The sequence below is a fragment of the Zonotrichia albicollis genome, chromosome 1 (assembly GCF_047830755.1).
Source record: "Zonotrichia albicollis isolate bZonAlb1 chromosome 1, bZonAlb1.hap1, whole genome shotgun sequence".
NCBI lineage: Eukaryota > Metazoa > Chordata > Aves > Passeriformes > Passerellidae > Zonotrichia > Zonotrichia albicollis.
Window position 1 is genome coordinate 24,364,576 of NC_133819.1, and position 26,621 is coordinate 24,391,196.

At 43.9% G+C, this 26,621-nt stretch overlaps 3 protein-coding genes across 7 annotated transcripts in view; 2 read left to right on the forward strand and 1 right to left on the reverse strand.

Moving 5' to 3' along the window:
• LOC102071332 (putative acyl-CoA dehydrogenase 6) overlaps positions 1 to 26,621 on the forward strand; it is a 204,552-nt gene that overhangs the window by 100,802 nt on the left and 77,129 nt on the right. Inside the window, exon 1 of one of the 3 annotated variants that reach the window (XM_005480452.4) lies at positions 20,544 to 20,767. The exons of 1 other annotated variant lie outside the window; for it this stretch is intronic. In XM_005480452.4, the coding sequence (XP_005480509.2) occupies positions 20,621 to 20,767 (147 nt within the window). In that variant the 5' untranslated portion in view covers positions 20,544 to 20,620. Of the gene's footprint in view, positions 1 to 20,543; positions 20,768 to 24,776; positions 24,861 to 26,621 lie in introns of those variants that run through there. One more of the 3 variants, XM_026795273.2, reaches the window with a different exon arrangement.
• TFPI2 (tissue factor pathway inhibitor 2) lies at positions 7,063 to 13,904 on the reverse strand. 2 transcript variants are annotated; one of them, XM_005480247.4, is made up of 5 exons: positions 13,421 to 13,904; positions 13,153 to 13,332; positions 12,492 to 12,671; positions 11,113 to 11,286; positions 7,063 to 8,652 (listed from the first exon to the last, which is right to left on the reverse strand). In XM_005480247.4, the coding sequence occupies exons 1-5, from the start codon at positions 13,500 to 13,502 to the stop codon at positions 8,552 to 8,554; spliced, it is 717 nt and encodes a 238-aa protein (XP_005480304.2). In that variant the 5' UTR covers positions 13,503 to 13,904; the 3' UTR covers positions 7,063 to 8,551. The 2 variants fall into 2 exon arrangements, with proteins under 2 accessions (XP_005480304.2, XP_005480303.2); XM_005480246.4 differs by having other exon boundaries at positions 7,063 to 8,655; positions 13,421 to 13,893.
• LOC102067697 (guanine nucleotide-binding protein G(I)/G(S)/G(O) subunit gamma-11) lies at positions 16,806 to 20,475 on the forward strand. 2 transcript variants are annotated; one of them, XM_005480245.3, is made up of 3 exons: positions 16,806 to 16,966; positions 17,093 to 17,196; positions 20,036 to 20,475. In XM_005480245.3, the coding sequence occupies exons 2-3, from the start codon at positions 17,101 to 17,103 to the stop codon at positions 20,159 to 20,161; spliced, it is 222 nt and encodes a 73-aa protein (XP_005480302.1). In that variant the 5' UTR covers positions 16,806 to 16,966; positions 17,093 to 17,100; the 3' UTR covers positions 20,162 to 20,475. The 2 variants fall into 2 exon arrangements, with proteins under 2 accessions (XP_005480302.1, XP_014124456.1); XM_014268981.3 differs by lacking the exon at positions 16,806 to 16,966 and having other exon boundaries at positions 16,973 to 17,196.

A 26,621-nucleotide genomic window follows, 5' to 3' on the forward strand; every position in this document is an offset into this window, starting at 1 on the left:
CTATGCACTTATTAACACAAATCAAACCTTTGCAAATGCAGTCTTTGTTTCTGATCCCTTCTGTTTTTCACCTTCAGCTACACAAACACTGTGCAGATACAGGACTGTGCAGTTCCTTCACCAACAACCTCCTTCTCCTTCTTCTTCATTACTAAAGCTGAAGAAATGTAAGAGACCAAAGCAAAGACCGCAAAATCTATGTTACTAGTAAAGGAGATATTGTACACCCCAAACATACCCCATAAAGTCATGCAATGAGTCAAGGCAGAGTCCCATACCTGTTGATTAGTAAAATAAGCATTTTTCTTGAATATTGACTAACAGTTAAAAGGAAATTTAGCAGGAATATCACACAGGAAGACTGAGTCCTAATTATGTATCAGAGCATGACTATAAAAGTGTCTGAAGGAGATATTATCAAACCATAGTCAGTGAATGCTACCAATAATCCATAACTCTGCTAGGTGTGGATTTAGTAATGCATTGAAATCTCTTTTCACATATGCTTTGTTTGAAAGCAATAAAATAGAGAAAGCTGTCACCATCATCCACCTGTTCCAAAAGTCTCAAATTCATGCTTTAGCATGTTTTATAGAGCTCTTACTGCTGCTGAGATTTATTGCATCAGCTGGGAAAAAAAATTGTCATTATTTTATGTTTTCAGTTGTCTGACTGAAAATGTCTGGTAAAAAATCACTACCTTTTGGGCTGTTGATGAGTACAGTGATGCATTTCAAAACTCTATTAATACCCTATGCTCCCACCTGAGAGTCCAGACAGCAATTTTTAAAATTTCTTTTGCTTTTTGTACATTCGTTAGTGTGTGACAGTGCTGCAATATGACCACATGACCAACAATTTTACAATGTAGCGCTCAAAGAATATAAGCCAACATTGCTCCTTGGAATAAAATATCCAGCATTTATCACAGACCATACTGTACAGAACAGACAGGGGGATGGATTTGCAGGAGGGGCAGGGAAGAAGGGCTCTGCCACCAGCCCCAGCATTCCAGCAGGCTGGATGATGTGGTGGGAGCCCCCTGCTCACTCCTGCTCTCCCTCTCCCCACAGCCACTTCCCCATCCCCATCCCGAGTGATGCAGCCAGGGCTGTGTCCCTGCTCAGGCCCTGCTCCTCTTGCTCTGTTCCTCTCAGCTCACGGCCCTGGCAGTGAGCTCCCCTGGCTCTGCACAGCACTGGGACATGTGTCCTCCCCAAATCAAAGTCACACTTCTAGGACAGGCTGTGACTTGCACTGGGAACAGGGATTTCCCCAGGTAATGGCAATCCTAAGTGACCTGGGTGTCCAGAAGTGTGGATGGACTCAGTTGGATCCTTTGTTTTTCTGTGATGTCCTCAGAAAACTTATTTGCATTTCCAGCATTGTGTTACTCTTGGGAGAGTCACTCACACTCATAGGGAAATTTGGAGTGAAAGGAGCTCAGACCACCTGGCTGATAAGCACAGAGAACATGGTCCAGTCCTGTGGTCTCTGGCTTTTTCAAGAACATGGTGCAGGCAGAGGCTGCTCAGAGGGCAGAGCAGAAGGAAGTGCAGGGAGTCAAAAAGGGCTCTCCCCTCCTCCTTCCAGCCCAGGATTCCTTAGCCAAGGAATGATCATCGCTGTACAACTTGTAAAAATCTCTTGTGATTAGGAGGGAGCATGCAAGAGCTGGGACTATTTTATTTTCCTCTGATTTACCTTTCTCAAGTGCTTAAGGTATGTCCTTCCTCTTTTCTCTCCAGAAAGCCATTTGAACTGTTTGTCAGTGGCTTCCTCACAGAGCTGAGGGTTTCAGCAATAAATACTTTGAGGCCATTTTGAGGCTCTGAGATCTGAAGCCTCACCCTCTGCAGCTGAGACTCCGCATGCTCCTCTCTAACACTTTATGGGATGAAATCAGAAAGCTATTTTGAGAAATAAGATTTCTCAAAAATAAGAAAAAATAAACCCTCAAACTTCAATGCTACTAAGTCCTCACTGCTGAACTTCAATGCTACTAAGTGCTCACTGTCACACGCTTCTGTGTGTTTGGGATAGAAAAACTGCAGATATCTGTACAAAAATGAGGCAATGGAGAGTTGGATAATTCTCTGTTATTGGAATAAGTATCCCAATATAACCAGTTAGATGGTGCCTAGGCCAGTTCTGACCTTCGCTGCTGGGCCACAGGCAGCACTGCGGTGTTTTACCCCAGAGATACCTTGGCTGGCGGCAGAGTGCAGCGGGGCACAAGACAGGACTCCGTTCTCCTCAGGAGAGAGCTTCTGGCGATGGTGGAGAGAAAGGGAGTCGATTCTGCTAGAAGGTAGCCAGATGTTTATTCCATTGGTACAGAGCTGTCTGCACTGGGCCACTGCTGCTAACAGAATACCGGCCGCATGGTCTCATTAACTTTATAAGCTCGGGGACAGGGGAAGGGGAGGGGACAGGTGAGTTACCAACCAGGTGAAGGGGGCAGGGTCTCAAGGGAGGATGACACTTAGACAGGCCAATGACCCCCAGGCCTGAGAAGCATCCTTTGAAATCGACGAATCACACGACGCCTTGCTGGTATGTTAGCCTGATTGACAGGGCACACTCAGCAAGGGGGCGAGGGGGCAGGGAGAGAGGCATAGGCACACCTGGGAAGGGACTCGGAAGTTTAAAACAGGACATTGCAACACACCACAACACTCTGTCAGCTCTATTGCAATAGTTTTACAAAGAGCTTTTTTACTGTGTATCTGGAGTTCAAGAGCAGCTTTCCATCTGCATTACTGCAGAGTACAGTCTGTAATATTTTTTTCAGTCTCATATTAAATAAAAAATAGAAAATTGGAAAACAAAAAGGAGGTGAGTGTGACTTCAGTGACCCATTTACTTTTTATTAAACTTATTTTATTAGAACGTATGTGATTCATACTGTACAGTTTTGTTTGACTATTGCTTAGGTTAATTCACACTAGAAGGATGCAAAACTGCTCTTATGAAAGCAGTCAAGGAACTCATTTTAATTGCCAGTACCAAAGGGACACTTAAGTGTCTACTAATGTGCAATCTATTGGAAAGACGTGTATCCAAACTAAATGATGAATTTAAACCATACTAAATTCATCCCTCAATATAGACTGATCTCTAATTATCTGAATATTGTTTTAGATTTTAAAAGAAGTCTTGACAAAGGTTGAAGGAACAAATCCTTAGAAACCTAATCAGGGAAACACCTTAAATATTAAAACAGATATTTCCCAGTGTTTTTGTAAAATAGGCTTCATAGCAGTTTTAGTTCTAATCCTATTTAAAGACGTATTGGAGTAAAGCAATGAATGAGTTGCCCCACCAGATCCAGCAACTGTGTGGGCACTGAAATGAAGTTTAGAAACCTTTTGCTTAGCCTTTGTTCATTTGCTTGCACCCACTGATGGACACTGGTGAAGTACATCTCAGGCAAAGCAGATGCATGTGCTGCTGCAGGGGGATGCTGCTCTGTGCAAGATCATGTTTCTGCACTTAAAAGTAGGTTATTGAAGTCTTTGGATTCACTCCAGCTCTTGTTGAAATCGTGGTAGAATCACTATGGCTGGCACAGTGCAAATTGTACAGGCTCCTTATGCTCCAGTGCAGCCTGCATCCATGAGAGAGCAGTAAATACCATTCATCATCACTTGTTTCTCATTAGACTTCCCTCCCACTTTTAGAGAAACAAAAAAAAAGGGGACGTGGGGAAAGACTTGTGAGTCGGGGTTTCTACTGGAGGGATGCATTTCTACAAAGTGTTCTTTTTCAACATCATTGAAAATCAAGATTCTCCCTGTTGAAAACTACTGCAATGATGGAAAGCTTCCTTCTGATTTGGTTGTGTGGTATATTTTTCACCCTATACTCTCTTGACTTTTTAAATAGTTTTATTAGTATAATATAACCTCTTTATCTTGCTTCCCACACAGAGAAAAAAAAATAAAAATCTCACAGACAACAGTTTTCATATGCATTTATTAGACACTGAGTTTTATTACTGCATTTCACTCTAAGCCTTAATATAAACAGGCAGTGCCATCTTAGAAAAGCTGCTGCAAACTTCCTGAGTAGTGCTCTACCTCCAAAAAAGCTCACTGAGCAAAACCATTGTAACTCAGCTGGCAGATAAAGTATTTGACTTGTAGTTAATATATTAAGGCTTTTCACAGGGATCTGGCCTAGGAAATAATAAGGCTTAAGATTCATGTATGCTCACCAGCTTGAAGTTTAGCCCCACCAAGTCAGACAATGTGTTGTGTTCTGAGCAGCAATTGCATTTAAACCTTTCACTCAGCAGCAGATAAGCACCTAACATGATTTGTCTGGAAGAGCACCAGTTTTGTCCATATTAATCCTAAATTGTGGTCAGCTGCCAGTACAAAGGGAACCTTCATTAAAAGTGACTTCTTTTATTCCTACATAATAGATACAATGCTCTACATTTCATAGATTAGTCTTTAACTTGCCTGAGCTATCTCTCTTCTATGAATAGTTCACGTACAAGCTAGGAACACTCATTTCTCTGGCATTTATTTGGAAATCACAGCTCCCAATCACACCAGTGGCTAATGCTTTTATGCTTCTTGCTTTTTAAATATCACTGCTGTTCATTAGGCTGTATATTCTATAATTAACACCCCTTCTCCTCAGCAATTAAGTAATTTATCAGATAACAGACATTACTGTACAGGACCCCCAGACACTGAAAAATGAGGCTTACTTCAACAGAAGTATGTACTTCTGTGCAAATTATTGTGATAGTCTTTCTAACTAGAAAGAAAATGAGGTAGATTTTGCTTTCAATAACACTGTTGTAAATGCATAACAATTCTGGCACATCCACAGCATGGTTCTTCCAGACTCACACAGTCATAGCTGGATTATGTTTCTCTATTAGAACAAAATTCTCATCCCTCTCTGGGTCAGAACAGCTGCCCTCAGCCATACAGCTGATTGCAAGCTTCAGGATAAAATCTCTCACCTCTGACTGGGGACATAAGCTTAGCAATTTTATTTTTTTTTTAACATGGCCCATTGTTTCTAAAAAATGCTTCTTTCTAAATAAAAGTTCCATGGTTTCTACCTCCTCAACTGATGAGAAGTGACAGAGAAACAGGAATGCTTTTGGTAATCAGAAATCTGACTCCAGGCATACAGGCTGAACTCATTGTCAGTTCACTACTAAAGTATGGAATTGTGAGAAAGCCATTTATTGGGACAAATCACTGTTAAAATTATATGTGCTTGTCATCATGTAGCTTATCAATAAAAAATATTCTGTGCTTCCACATGGATTTTTTTTCTTTTCTCTTTTTGACATTTAAAGTTCCATTGAAATATAATCTCCTACTCTGGAAATAATTTACAAAGCAAATCCTTGAGTACTGTCACATGATGAAGAATCAGTGCAGATTTTCATTTTTGTAATTTTTATAAAGTTCTTTGCAAGATATCACTAAGAAATTATCTGGAGTTATGGGTCACAATGAAAGTTAAAGAGCAGAGATGTTGCAATGCAGTTTATTAAAATCTGCTTATTCCAGCAACTACTTTTCAGTGGCAGGTATGACTGTCCTGTGCAAATCACTAGTCAGGAGTTTCAGTGGCAGCTTGCCTATGCAAACCCAACTGATTATAATCACTGCTTCCCTCCTCTGCTGTAGAAATTTGCACTGTGACACACAACACCAGATGCTGGACACTGGCTACTATAATAAAAGTTAATTTGCAGGATGGTATGGGCTGCATTAATTTTCAACGTGGCAAAACACTAACAGCTGGCCCAACCTTGGGCCAGTGTTGTTTCATCAGCAAACTGGAAAAGGAAGTAAGTAATGAATCATATAAAGGGCTTTAGATGACAAGTGTTTAGATTAGTCAAAGTCACAGTAGGCTGAAGGGATATAAGAGTAACCTAAGAGCACAAAGCAGAGCAGCACAGTGACAACTGAAATATTTCGCAGCTAAAAAAAATCAATATGAAGGCATTTACCTGGAAATATGGTACAATTTATGCAATAACTTCTATAAGGAACTGAAAAAATCTTCCATGAGCACTTCCTTTCCCTGCCCCACCTCCTCCAGAATACTCTAGAGCCTGCTCACTATGAAACCCTGTGAAAAACATGGTTTATGTTAAATTTCTAGTGATACCAGGTAGGAAAGGGATTAAAACCCAAGCCTGTGATATTTCACTATGTACTTTAGCAGCAAGCCCTTAGGCTTTAAATTATATTTTTATTATATAGTAAAGAAAGTGCCCATGGAGCAGCTGCATTGCACAGGGTGCTGCAGTGGTCACTGCAGCATCCTGGTCCCTCAAAACAGCTCGTGCTGAGCCGCTGAGTTGGCATGAACAGATGAGTGCCAAACTCCTGGGTCCTTTCCAGGACATGAGCAGGGTATTGCATTACTCAAGGCACCCAATTCTGGATCAAAAACCAGAGTGGAGCTACTCTCAGATTTGGGGCTCCCTTTAAATTCTAGGTCTACTTTTGTATCCCATCCAAAGATACTCCTGTGAAATTCAAAGACACAGAGAGATAAGGAGTAATAGTAATTTCTCAAACATGATTCCAAAGATTATAGATATTATATACCCCATGGTGTTGCTGTTAAAAGACAGCCATCCTTTACAGCTGTAAACTGTGTTTAAATTGAACTTCAACTTCCTACACAGGCTGATGTTTTTACAAGCCATGGTCTGAACATGAAACAAACACAGCTCTAAATGTTTGTGTTTGGTACAAAAAGATATTCAGAGGACACTCTGGGCTGCTGCTCTAAAGAGCACAGCCAAAGTTCACAGCCAGTAGGAAGGGATATGGGCAATGCCCACAGATACTGTGCCCTGGCTCCCCCAGCGAGTTTATACTGGCCCCTTTCTGTTTGAAAGCTGGCTACCGAGAGGTTTGGCATGGGACTCAAAACTGTGTCACAAGTTACTTGCCATTGTCTGCCACAGTGTCCTCATTCATCTGCACTAAGCAAGGGATGATTAAAATAAAAAGGGGTTTTGAGACTGAAAACCAGAAATGGAGTGATAGAAAGACAATGGCAAGCACAGACAAGAGTTTTAATTGAAAATCTGGCAGTGAGAGAAACATCAGTAAGAAAATCAGATCTTGACTAGTTCGCCCATCATGTTCCCTCTCTGAAATAGGTTTAAAGCACACACCTGAATTATTCTGACTGAAAGCCAGTGTAATTTCAAACAAATAGCTTGTTACCCACACAAAAGCTATTCAGATAGTGCAACATCAAACAAGAGAGCAGCAGCAGACAATAAGCTAAACTAAGCAGCCCTTTGAGAGCACCTCATTGAGAAAGCCAGCTGAGCTACAAAACTGCTGGGGATGATTAACATCAATGCAATTTATTGGCTTTCTTCAAATAAAGACCTCAGTGTAAGGAAATGATTGAAGAGACAACTAAACTCTGTTAGAGTCATAATTAACAAATTATAGGTTCCATTACACATATTGGTCTATACAACTCATTCAGGATAATGACAGAACAAGCTTTTTTTTTTCCCACAAAAAACATTTTATTCACATTATTTATTAAATTTTATTTAGAAAATATTGACGGTGAAATTAACTGAAATTCAGACATTATTAAAATACAAAATATAAAAGAATGTGCAAAAGTATCACCATAGGCATAACCTACCATAAGAAATATAAAAGTGCCTCAAAAGAGGGATTACTCTTTGTAGATGAAATTTGCAGAAACTTCTGCTGCTCTGCTTCAACAGCTACTGCATTATCACAAATATCAAAATCCTCTGCAGATGTAATCAGCATAGCTCCATTAAAATCAGTAAAACTATGCTGATTAATGCCATATGAGAATCTGGAGTAACTTAGCCAAAATTTCAAATGTCATGAAAAAGTAATGGCTACACTTTAATGCTCAACTAGCTTATTCATTGCCTTTGTCAGAGTGTTTATCAGAGCATCTCTATTCCAAATTCTCTCCTGTGGGATAAGCTGCATTTGAATTTATACTTCTTGTACTGTTATGAAGACTTCTGAAAGCCTTTACTATGAACATTGACTGTAAACGACCATCTATTTAAATGATAGGGCCAAACTATGTAAATGGCAGGGCAATAAACCTCTGAACACACTTGTGAAAAGTTCCTCTTCTTTAGCAAGCAGAGGATGAAAAAAACTTTTAAAAATCCATGGTAGATTTTCAGTGTTGGACTCTCCTTAGTTATAATAACAGACATTTGATTTTTCAAATTTTAACTGATTTGCAACAGCTGAAATATTCTCCCAAGGCAGTAGTAACATTTCCCCCATAAAAACATGGAAATCTAAACAAGTCTTTCCAAAATATTATTGCAAAGACAACACAGCAGAAGAACCAAACTCAGGTTCGTTATTCTATTAAATGCAGTTTCTTATAAAAAAGTAAATTGCATAAAAAGCAGCTCTGAAAGACAGAACTATGTCAGTATAAAACTTTGTGAAAAATATCTTACAAAAGAAGAAAGTGGAATCAACAAAAAGTGTATCAAACATCCAAGTGCACATCAGCTTTAAGACTTCAGGTTATACATCTGAGATTTTTTCTTCAGTTTTCTCACTATTTTTCTGCGGGATAAATTTGCTGGCTTGTTGATAGCAGGTTTCTGATTTCCTGCTAACAAAACAAAGGAAGCAGTTAGGGAAACTGAAGGAAAAAACTGTTACTACTTGTTATTGTTTGAGTTTGGTTCATGTTACACTGTTCACTGTCCAATAATAACAAACACAGCAGAAACTGTAACGTGTTCTGCATTCTCTATTCTCACACTGTAAGGTTGCCAGTGTGTTCACCTTTGGCACTGCAATCCTACTTTGCTCTTTTCCTGAGCAGGCATCAAAGCCTTATCCAAGTGTCCTGCAGTGACAGCAGAATGGAACTAAATACACTGCCCTCTATTAAAAAAAAAAAAAAACCAAAAACCCAACAACCAAACAAAAAAAAAACCACAAACAAAAAACTCCCAACCTATTCTTACATTTCTCTGAACAGTGGGACAAAAGTTAAAATACAGCCAGTGCTTGTGGGAGATGTAAAGAGAAAATTATTTGAGTTTCTGCACAAAACTCACAGAAGCTGCAGAGTGGCCTATGACAGTCAGAGCTAACACCAGACATGCTTCCAAAGGCTGCATGAATTGTGTGAGAGCAATTCAGAAAACAAGCATTCAGCAATCTTGACTAAAAATCTTTGTCTTTATGCTACCTATTTACCAGCACCCAGAGCCACTGTGGCCAATTCCCAATTCTTTTGCTGTCAGCCCAATGCATTTCCTTTCTTTTCCAATATAAACTTTTAAAGATTAAATGAATCACAAACCTTTTCACTCAAAACACTATAGATCAATTTAACAAACAAAGTTGTATATTTGCAGAGGGAAGGTCAACTGACTTCAACCTGAGACTCCAAGAGGTAACATGAAAGCTGCTGAGGAAGAAATAATGGAAGCAGGAGAGGAGGAGCAGGAGAGGCTTAAGTTGCCTGAATTATTTGCTTAATGTTGCTGTGCACTCCCAAGCTCTAGAAATGAATATGCATAGCACAATATTAATCAGCACTAATTATGCCCTTAACTTTGGTCTTCAGCTGCGCCAAGCCTTACTGAACTCTGAAATCCCAGAGCTGATGAAAAAGCTTGTAACTGGTACTTTGCATGTGGCTATCTGGTGCTCTAGTTACAAGACAGACAGCATCTCCTTACCTCCTTCTTCCATACACACAAAAGGGAAAAAAAAAAAAAAAAAGAAAAAAAAGAAGTGAGTTAGAGAGAAGCCCCAGGTGAATCTGGCTGGGTGTGGGCAGGGGCAGTGTGCAGGTGAGATGCTGAAGAAGCAGCTTCCTTCCTCCTCTCTCTGAACTCTCCACACTGGAGCCTGGCCCAACCACTTCACAGGTAGCAATGGATGCAAATTAGATAATCATAAGCATCTCCGATAAACTGAACATACTATTACAGACTCTCTCATAATACAATGGCAGAGACACACTCAGACTTGTCATCCACAGAAATATTACTGTCATGACTAAGTGGCAGCCAATATTGTTATTTCTGAGGACGGTGCTCAGGGTACAATCCTTGCCCCAGACCTGGATTTCCAGCCCAGAACTGAAGAATCATCTCCCAGCACGACGCTTCTGACTATACAACTTCAATACTGAGGTACTCAGATCTTGTGCTTATTATGTTTAAAATAGAGTTTTTTAGTTTTAGTGCTTTTCAGTTTTTCCTTTTTCCCAAAGGCAATGTATATACTTGATACAGCCTTAAATATACTTCCCATTAGTATCCATTTTTAAAATACTGCGCTGTGTCTGCTTCCTAAGTTTTCTGGGCAACAACATACAATTCTCTATCTCTCTCATTTATTTTCCTATCAAATTAATTAAATTAGAGTATTAAAACTTGCAATAGCTGCAATATGACTGCAAATAAAAGCACAACTGTTTTGATTTACAAGCACAGCCACTAGCTGGTTTCAATAAAAGCATTAGGAAAATCTATTATCATTCCAAGCTTTCCCCCCGCAGCCTGAGAAACAGCTGACACAGCACTACTGATGAGGCAGAATCTTTAGTAATGGGAATAGGAAATGTCAGTAGGCAACAGGGAATTGAGGAAGGATGGTAACTTCTGAAAATGCAAAGGAAAAAAGTAAATTGATTTCACAACAGACTTTAATCCTATTTAAAACTATCCAGAATAAAAGGATATCTTAGTTTGTGGTTGTAGAGATACTGAACAGTTAAAAGACTGATTCCTTGTAGGCTCTAGGAAGTAAGCTTAGTCTTTTTGTGTGCCCTCCTCTACACTTTATTCAAATATGGTGTAACCACTTCACATCACACTGATCTTGCCAGAAGGATTTAGCATTGCCTTTCAATTTTCCCTGCCCTTAAAAACATAAGAGTCCAAAATGCAAAAAGCATACCCCTGTAGCTGGCCAAGGTGAGTAAAAGAACACTATAAACATTTGATACTGTTATACGGATTGCTTTAAATGCTTGTGACTGACAAAATATGAAAAACAAATAAAAACAAGAAACAAAAAAAACCCCAAACCAAAAAAACCTCACCATTTCTGCAGACATTGTAGCAATCCTTTTCAGTGACAAAGTTGTTGGCATTTCCACCACAGCCAGTATATCTGAACTCTTTACATGATTTAGTCTTGGAGTCATAGTAATAGCGAGGCACAGAAGAGGAACACAGTCCTTCATCCTTTGGGCTATAGCACAGCAAGGGGCCAGCTTGGGAAAAAAGAACAAAGGAAAAAAAGAAGAGAGCGAGAAAAATTACATAAATGTAATCACTGTAGGTGGCTTCTTAAAATTGATCCTGAAATAAATGTGTCTAAACAGCTCTTTTCCCCCTTGAATTGACACTATTACCAATGACTTCAGAGACTTTCTACTTCTAATTCCTGGGAGCTGTGAATTTGAGAAAGCAAGAAACCATCCTAGAAAACAGGATTAGATCCCGTAAGAGAATTCATCAGCTATCCCCATTTGTGACGCTATACATATGACAGCAAAGATTTTTACATATTATTCTATATATATAGGAATATAGGAATAATTTCAGTGGAACAACCTCTGTAGAGAAAAAACAAGGCATAACTTTGCTATGATTTTCCCAGAAAATTTTGCTTGCAGCAAAAAGTACAAATCCAACAAGTTTCCTCGAGAGCATGTTTCTTTTTGCCTCAAATTTTTTTTTCTGCTGTAGCTCCTTTATCAAGTCATTGTATGTGCAACAGAAATAATTCAGCTTTCACCTAAGAAAATGCTGATAATCTGCCATCAGCTACAAATAAGTGTCATCAAGCACTAATAACACTTAGGGAGGGCAGTGGCAGCTTTTACACATTCTGGTAGACCTTCAAAGAGCCTATCTTGAACTAGATATTAATCTGGTGTTCACATCAAAACTTAGTTTATAGTCACCTGCTCATAACTGCCACCAATCTTATTTAAAGCTCAAATGGAGAGACAGTGAAGAACCACATCAGGCATCTCACTTTTGTGAGAAGCTGAGCTGTTGAGTGCCAAAAACCTGAGCTGCCTACCACCATCTCCCAGGCCTGAATTTTAAAAAGGTGCTTCTGCTTTACATTACACTTCCCGGAATGTGACTGCAACAATCCCTAACACATCTTCCTAAACACACATCCTCAACCTTATTATTTCTCTTCAGATGCATCTGTACAGCTCTCTAGAAGTCAAGAAATTGATTTGGTATAGCTGTGGGTGTATTTAAGATCTCAGCATTTTTGTTCTTCCAGTAACAGCTAAGACAACATATTAAAATTAAAGTCGACAATATAAACATCTGCTTTACACAAGTCTTCAAAAATACCACTGTATGGGTATTCAGAGGAAAATATCAAATGAAGTATCATCTTCATATTACTTTCAAACCATCTATTTTATTAAAAATTTGGAACAACCATTACTTTTTTCTGGCAGACAGTGGTCCACACAAGACTGCAAATCTCTGAAGTTGTTGCCATTTCCATAACAGCCACCATAGATGAATTCCTCACACCTCATCGAGCTCAAGTTAAAGGCATATCTTCTTAGATAGCTCCTGCAAGGTCCTCCATCAGCCTCCATCCGGCATAATTTGGGCACTTCTGCAGAAACAAAAAAAAAAAAAAAATCAACCTCTGTAAAACCAGCCTTTCATGCTTTGCATACAGAACAACATGGTAGTGCAGGTAAAACTGTATTACTTCAGTTGCAGGCAAGTCAGTCCCACTTTGTCCCACTTGCTTTTTTTCTGAAGGAATTCAATGCATTAATTAGCAAGTAAGTGCAATATTAAATCACATTTAAAATACTAATAAATAAATTCCATACATCATCTCTGGGTCAACTGACTCTGTATTTTCTGCCCAAAACTGCCATCAGCAAGAAGCTGCAACAAGCAGGAGGGTCATCGGTTGGACTCGATCATCTTAAAGGTCTCTTCCAACCTAAATAACACTATGATTCTAAGACTCTGTGATACATCGGGGGGTGCAAAGCGTCCCGCAAAGCCAAGCAGCCTCCCCGGTGTGTCCCCTCCAGCCCCTGCCACCCCGGGGCCCGCTGGGGCGCTGTCCCGGGACTCACTCTTGATGGTCCAGCAGCTCTTCTCGCAGTCGTCGAAGGTGAGGAAGTTGTTGGCGTTGCCGTAGCATCCCCCGTAGGTGAACTCCTGGCAGCTCTGCGTGTGCCGGTCGTAGTACCAGCGCGGCACCAGGGCGCGGCAGGGCCCCTCGTCGGGGGGCAGCAGGCAGGCGCGCTGCTTCTCTGCGGAGACACCGGACACCGGGGCTGAGCCCACCGCGCCGGGAGGCGGCCCCGGCCCCGCGGGCTCCCCCCAAGGGCCCGTTCCTACCTGTGAGGGGGCGCTGGGCCAGAGCGGCGCAGGCCAGCAGCAGCATTGGCAGCAGCACGGGCAGGCAGCGGCCGGCGGCCATGGCAGCAGCGGGGTCCGGACAGCGAGCGGCGCTTCCCCTCCGACGGCAGCGCTTTATATGCACCGAGGCGGCTTCCCCGGGCCGCCTCCTTGCGCAGGTGGTGGGAGGGGAAGCTCTGATTCAGCGGGGCAGGAGGTCGCCGCTGACCCGGCCGCCAGCGGGGCGCGGAAGGCTGCGCGATGCGGGGTCCGGGGCCGCGGGCGGCCCCCGCCCCGTTCCGCCCCGCTCCGCCGGGGGGCAGCGGGGGCCGGGCGGGGCTGCCTCCCCGCACGGTGCACCGCCCATAGCCCAGGGGCCCCCGCCCGGGGCTGCGGCGACCTGGCTGGGGGCCACCCCCCGCCCCGCTCACGTTACGGGATGATGCTCCAAGAGCGTTTCCTGTAAATCACGGCGAAATCCGGGACAGGTCACTCAGCGAAAGCCCCCCTCTCTCATCATTGCGCGTCCCACCCTCGTCATCCTCGCCTTCTTCCCCCCGAGGCCGCTCCCTATTCGGAAGCTCCGGGTAGATGACGGTGGGACGCCGAAAATCAAACGCTGGTCCTGCTGCAGGTCCCGATCCAGCCGGATCGAGAAGAGGCTGCTTAGCGAGTGCCGCCGAGACAGACCCGCGTCATTAGTTTACCTCCGTAGTATAAAACGCTGATGAACTTGAGAAAATGAGGCTTGGACTCTGGGGAAACCCGAGGGGCCGAGGGGAATGGATAACAACTCTGGCAGTGCAAAGAGGGATGGACTTCAGGAAATACCATGACCTGGTTTATTCTACAGATTGTAACCCCACCAGACAATGAGGTGTGATCTGTGGGAGGAGGGGGTGAGCAGCAAACAGCATACTTTCCCTCTCTAATCTATTAGACACATTGCATTAATTAGTGTTCACCCCAGATGGAATATAGTAAGACAGATAAGAGTGGCTGCAAATTAGGCGTGCTCTCCATAGATAAGGACAAACTAATCTGATCTCCTATGTTCTTCTCTGCTCCCTTTACAGCGACATTGGGCCATAGTCCTGCAGGCAGGCACTGCCCTGGATGGGTTGCAATACAGGGCCCTGGAAATCTGTGGCCTGCAGGAAAGAAGACACAGTCTGTAAGCAGGAGGCACTTCAGGGCACCCTGATTACTTAAACTGACTTTCTCTCCATGGCTTCCTTGCTTTACTTATGTCAGACTACAACTAGCTTCCTGACATAGTTATATTTTTCATGAAGGCAAGAAAGGAGCAAGTCTAATTCCTACTCCACCTACATGACTTCTGAAAGGGTATGAATGGCACCTCTTTCCCTCTTTTTTCAGAACTGCTCCCTTTTTCAGAATCTCCAGTAGCTAAAGTATAAGAAAATATATTGTGGTGCAGCTTGAGTCATCACGATGGGACATATCTGCCATGCTTTAGATTCTTATAGCTACAATGGTTACTAATGGGTGTCCTCATTTTTAGGGATTTTGTTCAGCATATTAGGCAGAGCAGCTATATCAAAGCTTATGTCCCTCCCGAAGAAAAGAACCAACAAACAAAAAAACCCAAACCACATATTTTTTCTCTTTCCAAAAGAAAGCAAAAGGTCATCCTTCTAATATTGGGAAACTAAAGTGGTTTTAATATGATGTTCTTTAATATGTTGTCCTAGACTGATGCCCTTTAGTTTTCATGACATTTTTTGGAATTGCAAATAAAGAAATTTAAATACCACTTTAAACAATAGCAGCAAAGTGAATGCTGTAATGAAAACACCATTTTCAATATTTTCAATTTCCTCTGTGCACAGACATATAGAAATCAAAGTCTGATTTAAAGCCACCTATCCATCAGTGCTGCTATTCAGCTTCTCCTTTGCTTTCACTTAGATCAGGTAAATATCTGTAAAAATATATGAACCACAATAAAAGTTAACACAGCGAGTGGTAGAAAGTCCATTACTCACTGCCATCTGCAGATCCAGTCACATCAGCAGACAGGTCAGGGAAAGTTTTCCATTACAGAGCTATGGACATCAAATTCTTCCCACCCCAACTGTGTCAGTGGTGAGCCAGAGCCCACCTTCAGCTCACTCCTGCACCCTACACCTGCCTCCACCACATCACATGCTCTCTGCCTCTGCACACCACAATCTTTCTGCTCCCAGCAACAGCCCAGGCTGTTCTGGGGCACTGGACAGCCAGCTCCTTACACCTGTTTTGGCTGGCCCAGGACCAGCAGCTGGTGGGGTTGGGAATGCAGCTGTCAGTGTAGGTTATGGGCATGTGGAAAGCACATGCCACCAGCTGGGGAGGGGAAGATAGTAGCCATAGGGAGAGGAAGAGAAACTGATTTTAGCGAACTGGCTGAAGTAAAACGAATACAAACCCCAAGGGAACTATAGGAGCAGTGCTGGAGAAGATGTAAGTCTTACATGCTGCTGACAGCTGCTTACATCTGGTGAGTAGGAAGAGGTTGGAGAAAGGAGTGTGTTTAATGGGAAAAAACAGAGGAGGAAAGAGGGAGGGCTAACTGCCTATAAAGATCTTTGTAGTGGCAGATAACAGAAGGACTGCAAGCCCATTTTAATGGCCTGTAGCTATGTTCAGTCTCACGGGCCCTGAATTGTGCTTCCGTTGCTATTGTAGGAAAACAGCTACTAGGATGACAGATGCTAAATGCTGTGCAAGCATGCATGGAGGGACCACTCTGTTTCTAAAAGCATAGAAACCTATTTGGGATCTAGACCTCAAAACCATATGCAACCACAGAAGAATTTCCTAACTCCTTCTTGCATTTTCTGAATGCATCACTTCCCTTATGTTGAGTACTCCACCCCAACACCTGTCATAACTCCATGTGTTCAGAGACCCTTGTGCAAACCAGGCACAACAGCCCTCTTATGCAGTTGCAAGTCTGCTTTGCAGACATACCTACCAAAAAGTTGCAATGTCTGGCATTGATGGGCTGGCCACCTGTTGAAGCACTTTATATGGGAGCAGTTTCTTCCCCTCTCTAACTTAGTCCAGTTCATCTGTAGTGATAATGAACAAGTATTGAGGAAGGTACCCATGCACACCACCTGCTTCTGCCTTAGCAGTGGGGGAGAAGAACACAGAGCCCAAGGATGCAGGTGGCACAGAGCCTGAGTCATTTCTATGGCCGGGAGGTGCATGGGGAGAAGATGGTGGGGAGAAAGATCTCATGCTGGGCCAAAGGCTCCAGCCGACCTCACTGCTCTTGCCCCGCACTGGAGTTGCAGAGGGTGAAGCCAGGGAGGTCAGCACAGGAGGGTCTTCCAGCTCCCGGCTCCTGCTGGGACGGCCGGACCTCCCTGCGCTGGCAGGGCCGGGGTCAACGCCCCGGCAGCGGGGCCGGGCCGGGCTCTAATCCGGTTAGGGGGGATTAGCGCGCAGGTTTAAAGGCCGGAGCGGCGCGGGGAAGGGGTGCGCCGGAGAGGAAGCGGCCGGGGCCGAGCAGCGGGGCAGCGCGGCCGGCAGCGTGTGAGTGAGCCGGGGGCGGGCCGGGGGCGGCCGTCCCGCAGCTCCGCCACCGCCCGGGGGCTCCGGGCCCGGCGCCCTCGCTGCCCAGACGTAACCTTTTGTCCTCACTCCCTGTGCGCTCCGTAGTGTAGACGATGCCAGCCATCAACATCGAGGACCTGAGCGAGAAGGACAAACTGAAAATGGAAGTGGAGCAGCTCCGGAAAGAAGTGAAGCTGGAAAGGCAGCCGGTGAGCGGGCGCGGAGAGGGGGCCGGAGCTGTCCGGGGCCGGGTATGGAGCGGGGGGCGAGCCCGTTCCTCCCGGGGCGGCGGGGCCGGGCGGGGCTGTGGGAGCCGCTCGTCCGCAGAGCCCCGGCTGTTTTGGGACGGCCGCGCTTTGCACCGACGGTCCTGCCACCACTTTGGGTCAGGGGCCGGGGACGGCGCTGTTGGCACAGCGCTGCTAACACCGCGTAGGAGCGCCGGTCCTTGCCGGGGGAGGCTGTGGAGCCCGGGGGAGGCTGTGGAGCCCGGGGGAAGGAGCGCATCATCGCTGGGATAAAGCGCCCCGAGGGGCTGGCACGGACCGGCCCGCCGCGGCAGGATTTGGCACCCCTTAACTTAATCCCGGTGGATTTGGCACCCCTTAACTTCCCCTCCCCTCGAGTCCCTGGCGCCCAAGGCCGGCACAAGACCGCCTTGCCGGGCGAGGGAGGAGCGCGTCGCGCTGTTCCCCCCTTCTGCAGCAGAACGCCCAGGAACGTGCTGGTGCTAGGGGAGGATGGCCCTCCCCTGGGCAGCCAGGGCAGCCCCATCGCGGCACTGCGCCCTGCCTGGCCCCTAGCCGGGTCTCGGCTGCCCGCGTCCCCGCCCCGCTTCCCGTGCCGTGCAGCGCCCGGACAGCAGCCAGAGCACCGCCCGTGCCGAGCCGTGACCCACCCAGCCTTGTTCCCTAGACATCTAGACATTCACACTGATTGTTCCTTCCCACAATTACTTTCCCCTTAAAGGTTTATGGTTTTGTGCATTTTCTATAGACGGAAGATGTGCAGAACTGATCATACTCCATGATGAAACTAATTTTTTTTTTAAATTCTGCATGCTAGCAGAGGCAAATTACACCTAAATAAACCCTTCAAGTTAGGACCAAAAATACATTTGTATGTGGGGATCAGTAGCATTAGTCACGTTGATTACATTGAAGGTCTAGGCTTTACCCCAAGAATAAAAATGCCAATGCTGAAGTTATGTTTTAGCTGTGAGTTGGATATCAGTGATTGTAGATATTACATTATAGTCTAAAGCTCTAGCAGTATTGAGGGCTCAACGTCCAACTAGTGTTGATACCTATGTCATCTCTCAAAGATAATTCGTAGACAACTGAAATACACTCTGCAGGACATAAAGTTTTGGAAATAATAATAATTCTAAATACTTGTCTACATTTTTGGAATAAACCAAAACCCTGATCACTTTAGGAAAATGGGTATTTTTCAATTTTCCTATAGTGAAGCATGTTTAATTCTACCAGTGCATTGTAACAGAAGTTTTGCTGTGAGAATAAAATCGGTGTTGTCATTGTCACAGTTCCCTGGTGCCTGTATGGGTGTTACAGGGACTGGGAAATGCAGAAACCACATTACTGTTGGTACCAAAAGCAAAACGTCAGACAAAATTTTCTTGACACCCACTAACAACTTTACAAAATAAAAAGGAAATGGCCTTTGGAATGAATAAAAATTTCTAAATGTATATTTAAGCAGACTTTTTTTCTTATAAGTTAAAGTGATCCTGGCAGTGCTGACTGAAGTAAAACCCTGGTCCTTCATATACTTTGGCGTGCAACTGTGCTATGGTGTTGTTAGGTGCTTCGGTTTGAATGAACAAAGTTGGCAAGGCACAGAAGAACAAGACACGTATAATAGGATTTCTAGGTGCAGCTTCTTCTTTGCTCTAAGGCAGCTAGATCTTATTTTATGCACTGTTTAATTGGGAATTAACTCTGTTCCTTCTGATGGCTTAAAGCTTAATTTTGCACAGGCCATGCTCTGTTGTTTGTGATGCAGCAAGTAAATTCATTGGTTCTCTTGTTGTAGTTTTACCTTTGAAATAAAATATAATTAACAGAGGAGGCAAGGGGCCTTAAATTAGAAATACTAATCATCTAGTGGCCTGGCCAGCAGCTGGTTCCTGCTGCTGACTCTGCACAGCAGTACCACTGCAGGGCCTGCGGGTAGGAAGGGAGGAGGTGGGGACAGAGCAGGAGTGTGTCCTCAGGCATGTCAGGTATTTGAGCATCTAGGGACAGTTTCTGCTGGCACAGAGAGCAAGAGATGTGTGTGCACAAGGAACGTCAGGAGCCCCAGATGTTCACTTGTGCACTCTCAGACTCCACAGACACCATTACCACATGTGCTGCATGTGTCAGTGAACAAAACTAAACACCCTTCTTCTTCCTAGGTGGGTTCTATGCAGGCTTGCCTACATCAGTGCTAGTTTGGTATGAATGCTATGGGAACTATTATGGTCTCAGAACACAATAGGCTCTTTTATTGACCATTGTTTGAAATAACCCCAGGTAACCAGTAAATAAGTTGTCTTTCCTAGTTAGACCCTCATTCAAGGTGCATCATTGCCATAGTAGAACTGCAAAGTAAGAATTGGTATTACCACTGAAAAATCATTGCTGAATGTTTTGTTTGTGAAAAAACACATAAAGCCATAAATACTTTGAATTGAAAGTTACTGACCCTGAAACTACTGACCATAAGTCATGCTGGTGCTGAGGGAGAGTGTGATCCCCAGCTTAATGAAACTAGATCGGCTAATTATGAACACAAGTTTAACTATGCAGCAATGGCTGTTCGGAGTTGCATTTACATTCCCAGAGACACTCACATGCTCTGTCAATATTAGGCTGTGAAAAGAGAGGAAGGAAGCTGAGTATGCACGTGCTTAGTGCTCTGTGACCAGATGTTTTATGTTTGGTGGGAAGGTGAATGAGAGAGAATATAAATTCATGGGTTTCCTCCACTGATAAACATTTCCCACGGCCGTAACGCAGCCACTTTTCTGTCCTTTCCCTCGAGGTGTCCAAGTGCTCCGAAGAGATCAAGAACTACATCGAGGAGCGGTCGGGAGAGGACCCGTTGGTGAAGGGGGTCCCCGAAGACAAGAACCCCTTCAAGGAGAAGGGAGGCTGTGTCATCGCTTAGGAGAAGGAGCCCCGCGCCTGCCTGTGCAGCAGACATTCCTCCCTTACCCGTAGGAAGCGACTAGCGCGTCCCCACCGCCGCCGGTCTGTGTCGAACGAGCACAGGAGCGGATTTATTTTTATTTTCTATTTCTCCTTACAAAAATACAGAAACCCTCGCGAAAGCAGCCGAGCCCCGCGCCGGCCGCTGGCCAGGGTCGGCTGTGCCCCGCTCCCCGCCGTGGCCGGCCTGTGTCGCTGCGCGGGGCCCGCTCGCCACCCGCTTGTCGGTCGCTTCATGGCTGTTCGTTGGCATTAAAGAGAACCTGCCCGTAACCCGAGAGCTGCCGTGACTTGCTGCCGGGGCGAGAGGAGTGGGAGGAGGGGCGGGGCGGGGCGGGGGCTGCCGTGCGGCCCGGGCTGGCTTTCGGGACACGGCGGCTGTAGCGGCCTTTGCCCGGCACCGGCACCGGCGGCGGCCATGGCGCTGCGCGACGGCGGGCGCTGGGCCCGGCGCCTGGGCTGGGCGCTGCGGGGCCGCACCTCGGGGCCGCGGTACGCCGGGGACGCCCCGCGGTTCGCCGGGGACACCCCGCAGCACCGCGACCTGCGGGAGGCCCTCCGGAAGGTACCGAGGGGCGACCGGGCAGCGGCGGGACCCCGGAACACCCGGCCTGACCGCCCCGTGCGGGGAACGAACCAGGGCAAGGGCAGCGAGCCGAGAGAACGGCTCGGGATGTGCTTAAATGAGTAAACTTCCCTCTGCCAAGGGCAGAAACGGAACCGTGTGTGCCCTGCCTGCGGGTGACCCGCCGGGTGGCAGAGCCCTGCCCGGCGTGTGCTGCCCGGGGCGGAGCGGGAGCTCGGGCCCCGTTCTAGAGGCGCACGACGGACACATAATGGGAGTCTCCTGCAAGACTCAGTCATAAATCAAGAGGAAACGGAGCGCTTCTGGTAACGTAGCGTGTAGATTGAGTGCCAAGTGACAACCTGCAAGAACAGTAGTGCTGGCGAGCTCTGTGTATGCCATGTCAGTGAGGTCAGTGTCACCTGTAGATCTCCGTGGTACTGTTCAGGGCGCATGCCAAAGGCGGAGAATCAGCAGGTTCGGCTGTAGGGAGCCTTGGTGTGGTGCCCACTGCAGGGCTGAGCACCAGTGGGAAAGAGAAATCCACCTTTAACCTAGGAACTGCTGAGAAAAGTGCTGGAGTTCAGTACCTGCTGCAAGGGTCAAACACTATTATTGTGGCCACCACATAAGAATGTACAATGGGTTCAGGTGAAGGGAATGTAAGGACTTAGATTGTAGGCAAGTTTCCAAATTCTAGCTGGCGTGCAGTGCTCTGCTGTAGTTTTTTAAAAACAGTATGCTCTGGATTGCCAGATACTTTCATGTGAGTATGCTATGGATTGCCAGATATTTTCATGTGAGAATGTCCTATCTTTCATGGACGCTTTTAAAAATTACTTGCAGAATCTTGTGTTTCCCTGAATACGCTTAATTATTTCCAAACTTCACCTCCAGTCCACTGTGGACAAAAGATAGTGGAGTTACTTCTGAAGGTAAGATTTTTTTAAACTTTCACACTTCCAGTGTTAAAATATCCCAAACCCAGTGTTTGGGTTAGATTTTCTGTCACTGAGATCTGTTATCATCGAGCTTTGGGAGAAGGGGATGTATCTTCTGTGTTATAAAAAAGAAATCCAAGTAAGGAGGAAAAGAGACCCATGACTTGTCACTTTCTTAGTAAATTACTTTCATTACTCTACATTCCTGGACTCTTTGCAAAGCAGAAATGAGATGATACAGAAAGAAACAGAAGCTGGAAATGAATCCTCACCTGGATTGATAGTGTAGAATTTTGTAGTTAATACCATTGTGTAAAATTTGTGCTGATTCTGTCTGGAGAGAGCCTCCATATATCTGTGTATCTGCAGAGCTATCTCCCAATGAACTTGTTCCCTGGCATGCTGCTCTTCATTACCTGCCCAGGGACAACAACTGTGTTAGTAAAAAATTCATGTTATGAAACGCAGAGGACAAGGACAGAGCTTGTAAAGGAGGTAATCTGGTTCTTTGTCATGGATAGGTTAAGGCACACATTGTTTTGTATCTCAAGTATTTGCAGCTGTGTATTTATTGAGGACAGCGGAAGTAGCTATATTAGTGTCTGCTAGTGCAGTGTTTGCTGCTCCGTTGTGTGACACACTGCTTTTTAAAATAAAACTTTCCCCTCCTTTTCCCCTTGTTTTTATGCCCTCCATGCCTTCTGAAGTGCAGATAACAGAATGCTCTACCTTGCTGGGTTCAGTGCAGATAATTAAATCATGGGCTAAGAGGGAATGTGATGCTACATTTATCACATAAAGCCCTGTGATGAATATATTGTAGAATAAATCACAGTAGACAATATAAACCTGCTTTTTCATTGCCCTGCATTTAAAAAAATGCTTATATAGCACTTATTTTAGATTTGCTCTGATCATATTGGAAGAAAAGAAAAATCACTATTTACATCAAATCCAGTCTGATGTTGTTCACACAAAGCTTCTAGCAATCAATGTTTAAGTTAAGCCTTTCTCCAGTGACTTTAGGATAAATTGAAAAGTGTCCCCAAAGTCTTTGCAGTATCTGCAACACATTTTAAGTATACCTGTTATATATTCTGGGGCACCCTTTCCAGTAGCTAAATCCAGATGCGAGTACCAGAGAAATCAGAGAAATGAGCAGTGCAATTCCATGAGTGAGAACTGGGTTTTTGTTTGTTTGTTTGCATTAATCTTATTTTTTAGTGTATTAATGTACTTTAAATGATCTATAATTTCCCAATTGTTCTGAGCAGGATGAGGAAGAGACTCTTATAATTCCAGGGGGCTGTTTTTAGCAAGGGTATTGAAATAATTCTGTGAGTGGTTTCCTTTACAGCTTTATAGGTCACCACCCTTCCTCTTGGAAATTGAAAACCTAACTTTTCCTTAACTTCTTGAACAATGCTTGCAGTACACTGATAACCTACAGCTTGCTTCAGTAATTACTACAGCTGGTTAGAAGAAAAAAGTTTAAGTCATTCTATATATGTGTGTCTAACAGTATTCATATACATACAGAATGTATGTGGGCTGCTTTTTTGTCTTTTTCTCTGGCATTAGGAGTAAGAAGCTTTGGGAAATGTTGAAATTTGGCATACATTTTGCTAGAGCTGCATGTAATGTAAAAATGACATTTCATTTTATGCCCAGTGGTGACTGAGTATAGTTACACTGTGTTGTGTGTCTGTAGGATGAGAATTTCCCCCATGACAATGAGACTCCACCAAGGGACACTGCTTCATTGTTTGCCACTCTTGGCTTGTATGTCATGAGTTTCTATTTATTAATATATATCCATAGATTTTTGCAGCAGTTAATGTCTCTTTGTATTAGAGCATGCAGGATCTGAATTTAATATTGACATTTCCTATAACTTTCTGGCAAAATTTCTGTAAATTTTCCATAAAAATAATATGGCTCTTTCTGACTACCTGCAAAATAATGAAGGGTGACCACTATTATCATTGGGGCACCTTGGATGGAGTTGGTTTATTTATCATTGTAAGAAATCATAAACCCCTGCCACAGGATGGTGAAGTAATAGCTTGTTGGTGTTAGAAAGAATACCTTAAATGCCAGTTTCTCCCTAAGTTGGAAGAGAGAAAACATGCAGCTGAATCTGAAAAATTGCATGACTGGCACCTGCGATTTTAAAACCTAGTTTATCATACACCCAAGTTAAAGGCTTCTGGAAGAGAATAGTCTGGCAAGGCTCACAGATTCTGCACTGACTGCCCTTCTGTCTAAGGGAAGCAAAATGTATTCCCAGGTTCTGGGGTATTGCAGTCTTTTTCATCTCATGTCTGCCAGAAACATCACACAAACATTTAGGGGCTAATTCTCGTGCTGGTACCAAGAATTTTTGGTAGCAATTTATCAGAGAGGAAATCTTCATCATTGAATTTTGTTGTCATTGGAAGAGGCAGCTGGGATACACCACTGTAATATGAGAGACCACCAAGTACATCTACTAGTGCCCTACCAGGAAGTGCTTTTAAATCAGTGTAGGAGAACAGGAGTGGAAAAAAAAAATGAGGTACAGTTTATTTAAGCAAGCTCTGTAAAAAGCTTTTTCTCATAATAAGAAAAATGTCACTTTCTGTACAAATGCTTCAGTGTGTAGCAAAAGTGCAATTAAGGCAATTTTGTAATCAGTGCTCCTATTTGTTACTTGGTGTCAGAATAGAGCTGACATTGAGTTGTTATGTCCTAACACTGGATTTTTTTTTCCTACCTCATATCAGTGTTAGAACAAATTTCCACTGTATCTAGTTAGACTTCTCAGTGAACACTTTTTTGTTCAGCTATGCCTAGTGGATATTTTTGTGCCTCAGATCTAGCTATTATATTGCTTTATCATTGCCACATTTGATTAGGCAATACAGTTATGCATTTATGAGAACTAAAATTGTGTCTTAATAAGCACTTTATGCCTGAGGAAAAAAACTGGGGTTGAGACTGGTTTAGTCTGACAGTTCAAATGTGATGGTGTGGGCTGCAGTGAAAGAACTTGTTTTGTTCCTCCAGGGATGTAGATTCAGAAGGAGGACCCAAACCCCAGCATGCCAGACTCCGGTGGACATTACACTCTATCTAATCAGCACCTCTGGGCTGGAAAGTATGATTTGCAGGTGCAAGAAAATCTCTGTGGTCATTTTCTCAGTCTTGTATCTCTTTCATAACTCAATACAAGTAGCCTGGATACTATTCCAGTGGCCAGAGCTCCCTGTTGCCCAAAATGCTTGTCCCAGATCAGTGTCTAGATTGGCACAGCACACATTTTTGGTCTTGTAGGACTACCCTGGTTTAAAAGCCTCTGCTATCAGATCCCAGGAATAGCTGTGCCCTCAGCACTCGGTTTTTTACAAATTCTGGGATCCTCCCTTTTCTGCCATACTCTTGGATAGGGCAGTTGAAAGGAGTGTATTTGTGAGTGTGCAGGGTCTGCCAAGACACTCAGGTCTGCACAGGAGGAAATCGTCTCTGCAACTGTCTTTGGAAAAATGACATAAGGACGTGGTGTTGGCTGGGATCATGTGTGTTCCTTCCCAGCTGGAGCTGCCTTCTAGCCTCTCATTCCTCAGGAAATGGTTGAGCAGGGCTCAGCTCCAGGGTAGGGGGCTGAACCTTTCATTTTCTTAGCATGGTGATGATGTGTGCCCTCTCTGCCTTAGGAATGGGGCCCCCAGATGTGCCAGCAGCTGCATGTGGTGGAGGGCAGGACGTGCTTCTGCACTCCCTGGTGAACTTTTAGTATTTTAGTATTTCAGTAAGTGTTGGCAAAAACTTTTTAGTTGATTCAGGGTTTGGGTTTTTTGGTTTCCTGAAGTAAAAACTGTAGTCAGATGTATGGGACCAAAAGATAATCAGTATTCAAATTTCTGAACCAGTAATCAGCCTTGCTTTACCTATTAGGTTTATTGCAAGGAATTGCATTGCAGTGAAAAGGAAGAAACACAATTATTTAAACAGAAACATGTCGAGGTACTGAAAAATGAATAGACCAGGCACAATTGCAGAATACTTATAAAGTGCGTGCTTTTTTCCCCAGGAAAATCAGATTTTGTAAAAATAGATGAGGGCAGGTATGCTTTATTATGCAATGAGAAACTGCCAGCTCTTACATTATGGGGTTTTTCCCTCCACTAATTTTTCCCTCTGAGAAAGGGAAAATTTCCTTTAGTAACTGTTTGTTGCCGTATTTGGTGATCACTGCAGCCTTTGGTAGCCAGTGCAGTAGCAGATTGCAGAATACTTTGTTGCCTGTGGCACAGCTTAGTTGGAGGTACAAAAATGAATCGTTGTGCTCTGATTAATCAGTTTTAACTGCATGTATTTCCCATTTGAGCCTTATATTTTCCAGCTATTAGGAAAATTTTCTGAGTTTTTTCTTTATATAAGCCTACTCAATATTGGTTTAAAATCCGTTGGAATCTTCTCTGGAAGGTCAGTTCTGGCCACAGCTCTGTGCAGCAGCATTGGAGAAACCCACTTTTTTTGTCTTCTCAGTGATATATTCAGTTCTTTTCTCTCTGTGGGCTACACCTTGTCCTGCAGGCACCAAGTAGAGCCATTGGCTTCTGCATATAACATGTATGAAAAGAGGGGGAAATAAAATGTTTGAAAAACTTTAGTCAAAATTACTTTGCTTTTGTTCTTTATTTTAATTATGAGGAAATTCTACATCTAGGATGTTTTTTCACGTTTTTCACAGAGTCACAAAATGGATGTCTACTTTTAAACTGAACTTTTTCAGTTCAACCCCATATCATCATGGAAAATGTTTTCTTGGCTTGTTTCCAGAAACAGTCTGATGACAGCTCAGGGTACAAAAGTTTCCATATCATGATTGAGGCTCAGCCTCAAATCCCATATGCAAATAGGGCAAATTT